This window comes from Nanorana parkeri, unplaced genomic scaffold (genome assembly GCF_000935625.1).
Source record: "Nanorana parkeri isolate BGI_ZX_2015 unplaced genomic scaffold, ASM93562v1 scaffold1505, whole genome shotgun sequence".
NCBI lineage: Eukaryota > Metazoa > Chordata > Amphibia > Anura > Dicroglossidae > Nanorana > Nanorana parkeri.
The window spans coordinates 120,877-130,901 of NW_017307773.1; the positions used below are offsets into that span (position 1 = coordinate 120,877).

The 10,025-nt window shown below is 46.8% G+C and overlaps 1 protein-coding gene across 2 annotated transcripts in view; it reads left to right on the forward strand.

The window, feature by feature from the left end:
- PDE3A (phosphodiesterase 3A) overlaps positions 1-10,025 on the forward strand; it is a 55,871-nt gene that overhangs the window by 15,574 nt on the left and 30,272 nt on the right. For both annotated transcript variants that reach the window (XM_018570327.1, XM_018570326.1), the window contains exons 2-4: positions 5,494-5,754; positions 7,154-7,308; positions 8,108-8,223. In XM_018570327.1, the coding sequence (XP_018425829.1) occupies positions 5,494-5,754; positions 7,154-7,308; positions 8,108-8,223 (532 nt within the window). The remainder of the gene's footprint in view (positions 1-5,493; positions 5,755-7,153; positions 7,309-8,107; positions 8,224-10,025) is intronic.

The window sequence follows — 10,025 nt, forward strand, 5'->3', positions numbered from 1 at the left end:
GGAAAGGGGTTTAACCCCCCGGATGTAAACTGGTTAAAAAAAAAAAAAAAAAAATTCCCTTTGCTTTTTTTAAAATTAGAAGCTGATACAGTGGGGTCTATTTTTAAACAATTCCATGTTGTTTATAAATAGAAATTCTATAAATAGAGATTCTGTATTAAGAATGTTAATAATAAGTCAAATGTATTGTGATGTAATACTGTATAATGACCACTAGATGATGCTGAGGAGTATAGAAAATACGTAATATATATCTTGTATGCTTCTTGGCTCCATCTAGTGGCCATAATACAGTATTGCATACAATAGGGATGTACCGATACCGGTTTTTCAGTATAGACGTACCGATGGGTTTTTTTCTGTACTCGCCGATACCGGACGCCCCATTAAGGAAGCTAAGCGGCGTGTAATGACTCACCACTTGGCTTCCTGATTAGCCGGGAAACCAGGCGGCGTGTAATGACACGGCGCCCGGCTTCCTGATTGGCCAGGAAGCCAGCTCCATGCTCCCTCATCACGTTATTACACAGCTCCCGCCTTCCTGATTGGCCAGCTTCCCAACCAATCAGGAAGCCGGGCAGCGTGTAGCCCAGCGTGAAGCACAAGTATCGTGCTAGGCATCAGAGCATTTGGTACGAGTAGTCGCCCAAATACTCGGCATCTGCACCAATGCCGGTGCATCCCTAGCATACAATACAATTGACCTGAAAAGGACATTTATTCAGAACGTTCGTTTTTGCCATTATTCAACAAAACGAAATGCTCACAGCTAGGGCTGCAACAACTAATCGACATAATCGATTATAATCGATTATTGAAAAAGTTGTCAACTTTTTCAATAATCGATTTGTAAAACAACTTGTCTCACCACTAAGGACAATGACAGAGGACGTTGCGTGCCCCACCGAACGCTCGCCGCTGCCAGACCCGCCCGCATCCACGCTACACACACCACCGCGCCAAGCTTGCTCCTGTGATGGACTACAATCTCAATAGAAACTAGTAGTCCATCACTGGAGCCTTTTTTTCTTCTTCTATCCGATTAACCGATTAATCGAACTTAATAATCGGCCAACTAATCGATTATGAAAATAATCGTTAGCTGCAGCCCTACTCACAGCTATTCACGAATGGCCTTGTTTATAAACAGACCCCATTGTGTTGCCTTGTGACAGTTTCAGCTTTCCGGCTTTAGCTGTCACGGTGTTTCTCTTTGTGTGAGGCTCTTTAACTTTGCTCAGCTCGGCTTTTCAGGTGATCAGAACCCCCACGGATTGGTTACCGACCATTAGTGTAGTGCAGGATTTAATGATAGGAGCTCCAAGGATGACTTTGGAAAGGTGCTAGCTCTAAGGTGTCATGCTTATCCCGGCTTCGCTACCTCGGTAGTCACTGATCTGGAGCATGCAGCCAGTGAACTCAAATCCCCCTCCCCCCCGCAACTGCAGGACTGTTCAGAGAGTAGCCGTTTTCTGAATTCCAGGGGTGCAGTTCCCCTTAAGCTGCGTGCAGGAAGCGCTTAGCAGGATATCGGATTCCCTGCTCATGTCCAGGCGGCTCTGTCCTGAGAGCTTCTGCTGGGCGATTCCCAATGAAATATTATCACAGGTGAGAATTATATCCGCCGTGAACAGGGAAAAGGCCCCAAAGTGAAAACACAACTTTCCGACCTCAGAGTCTGCTCCGTCCACATGGCAAATGCCAGAAAACCGTTCAGACGGCTGGATTGGAGGGAGGACGGCGCCATCTGCTGGGGGGGACAATCACTGGGACGATGGAGGCGGCAGAACTGTCTCAGGGACGCTGTGTAAAGTGCTCCGTCCACCCAGAACCAGAACTTCAGTCATGGGTGTGGACATCAGTGAAATGAACCCTCAGCTTCTTTCTCCTCTCCGGGTGGGAAATCCAAACTCAGCAGATGCCTCTTTCTTTGCTTTTTTTTAGATATTGCATTATGGAGAATGCAGCAAGAGAAGGGAGACTTCTCTGTGGGGGGTGGTATAGGGAACCAGTGTCTAGGAGCAGATCTAGAGGGCACTCCCCTTCCATGATGTAATATGTCCTGTCCACTCCTTAGGCTGGTGGTCTGCCTATAGATACCCCCAGGCAGAAAGCCTTGGTAGGAAAATTTCTGCCAACTAACAATTATTCCTGAAATACCGGAGGCTGGAAAATGTCCATCTCTGAGAGTACCAACATTTCTAGAGCAGGGAATGCACAGGGAGCAGATTACATGTACCATCCGAGAGGACGACATTCCTTTTGTTGGGGGGTAATGATGATGGGTGTGCAGGGCGTCAGATCATTCTACAGTAGAAAGGCATCATGGCACACTCACAAACCAGCATGTAAAACAACTTGTCTCACCACTAAGGACAATGACAGAGGTTTGGATACACGTCTTCTGCAAAGGATGTGAAAGCCGCACTGCCGCGCCAAGGCACCTCTTATAGTGCGGTCCTAACTCTAAACTATGAGAGTCTCCATCTTGGAGCACATGGGGGCAGAAGATATCAAATTGGGTGCAGGCCTGTCAGGAGGACGCCCCACTTCCTTAAAGGTACAGAAACACACAAGGGATCCCGCACATCCCATTGGCAGCTGAGAAACCCCATGCGTCGCTGCACCAAATCGGTAAAGCAAAACAAACGACAAACGCACTCAACAATTTGTTACCAGTTATACAGTAAGGTGCACACGATCATTCTATAGAACGCGGAGGATGTCGTCTTGCATCTCCCTCCTTTCACAGACTGGAATTTGTCTCCCTCTTTTGCGTCTCTGGCACCAATGTTACTCTCACAGTCACAGCGCAGAGCCGCGCCATCGGGAATTCACACGCTGAACTGCGGCCAAGTGGCTGCGCTCCGGGCCAGGCAATATTTGTACAGCGGGGAGATAGATTGCGTGGCTGTCTGGGTGACCGATCTGCAGTGTGGACAGAGCTGACACTTCTCAGCGTTTGGTGGTCGTGGGAACAGCGCAGCCCCCCCTCTCTCTTCCTTGTGGGCAGCCATTGCTCCATGCCGCGATGTGCACCCAGACGCTGATTGCAGGGAACGGGGCGGGAAACTATAATTGTAGATTGCTGGTATCTCTGACTGTCCAGTCTGCGTGGCTGCAGAGGTGAAAATAAGATAAATACCAAAACCCATATAAAGTGTGGTTCTGTCTGCTCCAAGAGGTGACCTCAGCACTGCACCTGTTGTGGAACTACATGTCCCAAGGCAGTGGCCAAAGGCATGATGGGAGTTGTTGTTTCACCACAGCTGGAGTGCCGAGGTTGCCTACCTCTGATCTAGAAGGATCTAGCTCAGAATCTGCTTTGCTAATATGAAAATTAGCTGTTCTTAGAAGCCACACCCAGAATATGAGAGGCGAATAAACCTCCAGCAGTGAGCTTCACTTGCAGGCCACAGGACTCCTCCCATAGCATAAAACTACTTCCATAGCACTAAACTCCTCCCACAGCATAGAGCTCCTCCCGTAGCATAAAACTACTTCAACAGCATTAAACTCCTCCCATGGCGCATAACACCCCCCACAGCACAGCGCTCCTCCCACCAGATAGAAATCCTTCCATGGCACAGAACTCCTCTCATAGCAAAGAAACCCTCCCACAGCACAGAGCTCCTCCCACCAGAGAGAACTCCTCCCACAGCACAGAGCTCCTCCCACCAGACAGAACTCTCATAGCAAAGAACCCCTCCCACAGCACAGAGCTCCTCCCACCAGACAGAGCTCCTCCCACCAGACAGAACTCCTTGCATAGCACAGAACTCCACCCACAGCACAGAGGTCCTCCCAACAGACAGAAACACTTCCATGGCACAGAACTCCTCCCATAGCACAGAACCTCCATAGCACAAAAATCCTCCTATGGCAAAGTACTCCCAGAGCGCAGAGCTCCTCCCACAGACATGGCGGGAATATGACATCACTGTGATGTCATGGGGGAGCGGATGAGTGTTTTGGACTTTTTTTGATTTGTTATTGGATTTTGGTGTTGTGTATTTAACTCACAGTGGATCGAACACTTTGTCATGCCTGATGAAGGGACCCCGAGTGGCCCCGAAACATTGCTATCTGACAAGATGTGTGTGCATCAATAAAATGATCACTTCTTAAAGATTTAACCACGGCGTGCTGGTGACATACTTGAATCTGAAGCGGCGCCATCCGCAGTCAGCACTCACCGCAAGGCACATACCAGTAAGGAGTGCGGGAGGACTTTCCTGCATTGTATCTTCAGATAAGGTTGTCACTAGCCACATACCAGCCCGGGGTCCATCTCTGACTGAATGGCAATGTCATTACACACAGTGGCTGACTCACTAAACATCACTCGAAAAATGGTGCGAATATTCCCTTCAATCATCCAATCAGGTGAAAAGCCTCTGCACGGGATTGGATGTTCAAAGTGAACAGGAATAATTGGAGAATTGAAGTGAACATTCACACATTGTGAGTGAAAATTCTCAAGTTTCACATGGGCGGTCCAATTGGGCCCGCTGTAAAACTGACGCCCAATGCTAGTCTACGGGCAGCCGGGTGTAAACGGACAGGCATCTGTTTTACACCCGGATACTCCGGCCAGGTCCAGGAAAACAAACGAGTTCCATTTTGCCGGACTGGATTGTGCCGGATCGGAGGGGTGATCTGGTGTAAATGGACACAGGTCTGTTTACATCTGACTGCCCATAGACCGACATGGGGGTCCGGCAGCTTTACTTCTTTCCTCCATCGCAAGGTGGAGGAAAACACAGGAGGGACACCAATGTTACAGAGGTGACATCCGCTCCTTGCTGCTCCGATCAGGAGGGGGTCCGTGTACGAATCAGCCCGTGTAAAAGGAGCTTCGTGCGTCTGGATTCACACTTCTGCATTCCTCCCCAATGCATTCCCTATTGATATCAATGCAAGCGCCATCAAAGCACTTCAACGTGCGTCGAGTATTTTAAATGTGCATTTAATGTATTGTGTTGGATGTCAATGTACGTCATAACACACATTGGCATGCATCATGGTGCGCTAACATGCGTTATGCATTGACACATGGCTGAAGATGCTTTTTGATGTGTTTTTATTGATTTCAGTGGAAAGAAATTGAGCACAAATGCTAATCCAGCCTTAGCAAATCAGCTTTAATGTGCGTATCAAATGACTTCATTTCTGTATAATACTTTGTGGCGTATTTTTGTTTTTAAGCTATTTGCAGTTCTGGATAAAATACTCTTTAGGAAACATTTGGACCCATTTTTTGTTGTTGTCAGAGACAGTTTTGTGCGTCAGTGCTGGTTTCATCTGAGGTTTCCATTTTTATGTCCGAGGGCTTTGCACGCTATAATTGTGAATCTTCCCGGGTTCCTCCATGTTTGACTTGATACATATGAGAATCGGGGAGAATCGGATGATATCTGGGAAGAGGGGGGCGAGGGGGGGATAGAGCTGATTTGGGGGTACGTTGATGTATAATTTGTCGTTCTGCTCCAGTCTTCAGGTACCACCATCACTGTAGATATCGCTGTTATGGGCGAAGCTCATGGTCTCATCACGGATCTCTTAGCTGAGCCATCGTTACCGCCACACGTATGCACTTCCCTGAGGGCGGTCAGCAACCTACTGAGCACGCAGCTCAACTTCCAGCCCATCCACAAGGCCAGGGTGAACCCCCTTGTCACCTTCAGTGAGAACTCTGCATGTTCCGACTCCGAGGAGGGCTCTGAGAAGGGGGAGAAGATGACTATACCAAAGGTCAGAACTGATACATTGTATACATTCTACATATGTGCTAATACAGTTCTTCAAAATGAGCATTTTGTTACATCCAATTATAACGGGTATATCAGGGATAGCTAAACTCTGGCCTTCCAGCTGTTGTGGAACTACAAGTCCCATGAGGCATTGCAAGTCTCTGACAGCCACAGGCATGACCCCCAGAGGCATGATGGCATTTGTCATTAAAGCACAGCCGGAGGGCCGTAGTAGCCCACCAAATTGCCGTCTTTATACAGTTTCTCTGTAGCTGGCTGTGAGTTGGGATCTCACTGGTTCCCCTGGTGATCGCTCCAATACGCATTCCTTCCCGGGGTCGATTCTCCAAGTGGAGCCGTTGCTGATAGCAACCACTAAGATGCTTTGTTCCATCTCACAAAGAATAAAATCCGAATTGGTTGCGGATGGGTAATGGCCCCAGACTTGCTGGTTGTTTAGATTAGACGTGTTCCAAATGAAAATCCAGATGAATTTCCAAATTTGAACAAATCTGAATTTTCCTTCTGAATTTTATTTGAATTTAATTCAAAACCAAACTAAATCGGTACGACCAGTATGGACTAAAATGACCAGTACAGGCTAAGATAACCAGTACAGACTAAGATAAGGACCAAAATGACCAGTATGGAATTAGATGACCAGCTTGGACTAAAATGGCCAGTACGGACTAAGATAAGGACCAAAATGGCCAGTATGGACTAAGATGACCAGTATGGACTAAGATGACCAGTATGGACTAAGATGACCAGTATGGACTAAGATGACCAGTATGGACTAAGATGACCAGTATGGACTAAGATGACCAGTATGGACTAAGATAACCAGTACAGACTAAGATAAGGACCAAAATGACCAGTACGGACTAAGATAAGGACCAAAATGGCCAGTTTGGACTAAGATGACCAGTACGGACTAAGATGACCAGTACGGACTAAGATGACCAGTACGGACTAAGATGACCAGTACGGACTAAGATGACCAGTACGGACTAAGATGACCAGTACGGACTAAAATGACCAGTATGAACTTAAATCATCAACCCCCCCACCCTTCCACAAAAAAAAAATCAGTTCATTTTTATTTAGAGAGCTCCATCTGAATAGATCCGAAGTGAAAAACAATAAAATCCGGATCAATCCAAAGCGAAAAATTAAAATTCGAACGGATCCAAATATGAATGTCAAACCAAATCGAACTTTGGATCCGGAATCCAAAAAACAAAAATAATAAAAACCTGAGTGTTTTCGAAACCAAACCCATTTTTGGGGGGTTACGCGTCTAGTTTAGATTCTGTACTATGAATAGAAATGAAGAAGTTGTCTCTCAGTTGTTGATGTGCGATGTCCATTCTCCTTGTGTCCCCCTCACACATCTATAGAGGTTACGGAGAAGTCTTCCATCGGGACTATTACGCCGAGTTTCTTCAACCTGGACCACAACCACCTCCGCCACTGGATTACCGACCCTTGAACCGGCGCCGGTGAGGCGAGACCGCAGCGGAAGTATTAAGCCTACCGACACAACTTGCTCGAGGTAATTGGATTTACCCTTTCCTGGCCCGCCCCTTTCATTCATTAGATTTCAGTTCTTTCAAACATCGAGGCTTAGTATTACATGGGGGCATTACCCAGGGTGGTCCCAGCATGCAGATACAGCCTGCCTAAGTACCGGCCCTCTAAGTACCGGCCCTCCAAGTACTGGCCCTCCAAGTACTGGCCCTCCAAGTACTGGCCCTCCAAGTACTGGCCCTCTAAGTACCGGCCCTCCAAGTACTGGCCCTCTAAGGTGCCATGAGGAGTTGGTGACAGTTGCCTGATACATTCACTGGGGTCACTCTGTGGGGGATCTTTGGATGTTGATGTCCTCTAAGACCCCGTTCACATTGAGCGATTTATCGCGCGGTAATTCCCGTGATATCGCGGCAAATTACCGTGCGATATCGCGCTCCAATGCAATCCAATGGGGCAAAGGGTCCTGCTGTCGCGGGTCGTGTGTCGCTACAGCAGGACCCTTTTTGGAGCGGATTTAGCCGCGATTCAAGATTGCTCAATGCAAGCTTGAACGCGACATCGCGCGGCAAATCTCGCGATGTCGCGCAATATGCAAATCGCGCAACAAACGCGCGATTTGCATATCGCGCAGTGGGAACGGGGCCTAAGAGTGATAAGTCCATGTTCAGATGGTGCCAACTTTTGAAATCTGGCGGTTATGGATTTTTGTGTCACCCAATCACTATGTTACAATTCCAGTTGCCGGATCTTTATGTAATGTTTCATTTGATCGGTGTCCAAGTTGATACAACGCTGTTAATGATCCGATCTTCTCTCTGCAGCGGCGGTTCCGACTCGTGGAACAACAACCTTCTGGGGAACATCAGTAAAAGCCGCTCCTTCTCCACCCCGTTCGTTGTGTCTAATGTCAATCACCTGAATTCCAAACGAAGGCAAGGTAAGACCCTCAAATACTACACACAGGTCTATGAGTTCAGTGATGACGTGACACAAAGCTGTAACCTGTAGCAACCAGATGTCACTTTATTAAGGGACAGCATGTGATTTCTGATCTGAAGTGTAATACTTCTGTATACGGGAGGTTTGGGAAGTTGTATATCATAGTTACATAGTATTTGAAGCTGAATAAAGACACAGGTCCGTCACGTTCAACATTTGTGTGTCTGTGTTTTGTGCATGCGTGTGTGTATATGAGTCCCTGTGTGGTCTAGTCTTTAAGAGTACCTGTACCCCTGCATGTTACGGTCACTGAGGATGGTATCTAATTGATTTTTTAATGAATCAATAATCTCTGCTGATACCACTGCTTGTGGCAGCGAGGAGCATTCAGAGCGTCACAGGAAACCAGCATGAGGAATAAAGGTATCTATAACCTTTCTGGAGCCAGGCGCAGGCCAAAAAAGTGGGGGGACACCCTGGTGACACCCTAATTATAGACTGATAGCCGAGGCTACAGGAGATCTGTGACAGTTCATTGTTCTTTATGATACACATTAAACATGTCAGGGAAATCTATTATATTTGTATTAATATATTTTCCCCTTTTTTATTTTAGAGCCCCTTCACACCAGGGCGGCTGCTAATCAGTGCGGTTTCCGCGCTGATTTCAAAGCGGAGGTTTTGGGAGTTTTTAATCGCGTTTCTTCGCTGAAACGTAATTAAAAACCCCCAGAACTGTGCTGATGCGGTTCCATCACATGTCGGCGGAACTGTGTGGCTGAACCGCCCGGGTGTGAACGGGGCCTAATTGTTATAAAATATTTTAGAACATCAACTAATAATTTAGGGGAAAGATCACAAATACATCCTTGTTTCCTGTCTATTTATATTGATTCAGCACTTCATGTCTGATCACATTGCTTTGTTTATCAACAAATGTCATGTGCTCAAATACCTAATCCTCGCTGACCTTGCTTCCTGTGGCATTGTTGATAAACTAAAGCCATGCAGCCGCGATCATGTGACTTTTGTTTATCAACAATATATTGCAACACCGCACACTCCAAGCTCTAATGGGGAACATTTGTTACGCTCATTCTGCTCGGCAAAATATCCACCTGTTTATGTCAAATCGCCAAAATCGCCGGCCAGTGGTAAAGTTTTTCTCCCCCGCTCAGCTGACAACTGGAATTTTTCCCGTTCTTTTTTTGTCCCCGCTGGCAGGAAATGACACACATGAGAACCAGCAATTCTGGTGTCAGAGGTCCTCGTATCGCCGGCCCGATCGTCCCAAGTCGTAGCTGTAATTTGTTGCGTCGTTTGCGCTCTTCTGTACCTGACCTCCATAAGAACTCGGATTTTATAAGGATTTTTACTGCGCGGCTTCTAATGTATATAATCGCACGGCAATCTCTAAATGACGTTGTGCGGATTATTGTGAACGTTCATCCCGCTGCTCCCGGAGGTCATTATCGGTGCGCGCTATTCCTGTGTCAGCCCATAGTGTCATATTGATGGACGATGCAATAAGCGGAGGCGAGGACGGCCTGGGGTGCTGATTGGCCCCAAACAGAATTATTACAATATTTTACAGATTAAAGACATTTTCCATGTACACGTTCCGGTCTTCAAACAACTACAGATTATTATTATTCCTTATATCATTTATGATTTATTTGGCACCATCATGTGCCAGGGCGCGGTAGGAAGTGTTACAAAGAAAGCTGACTGAAGAAGCCCAATTACCTTATCCTGATGATAATTATTAACCTGGGTACAATCACCATACATTGTAATAAT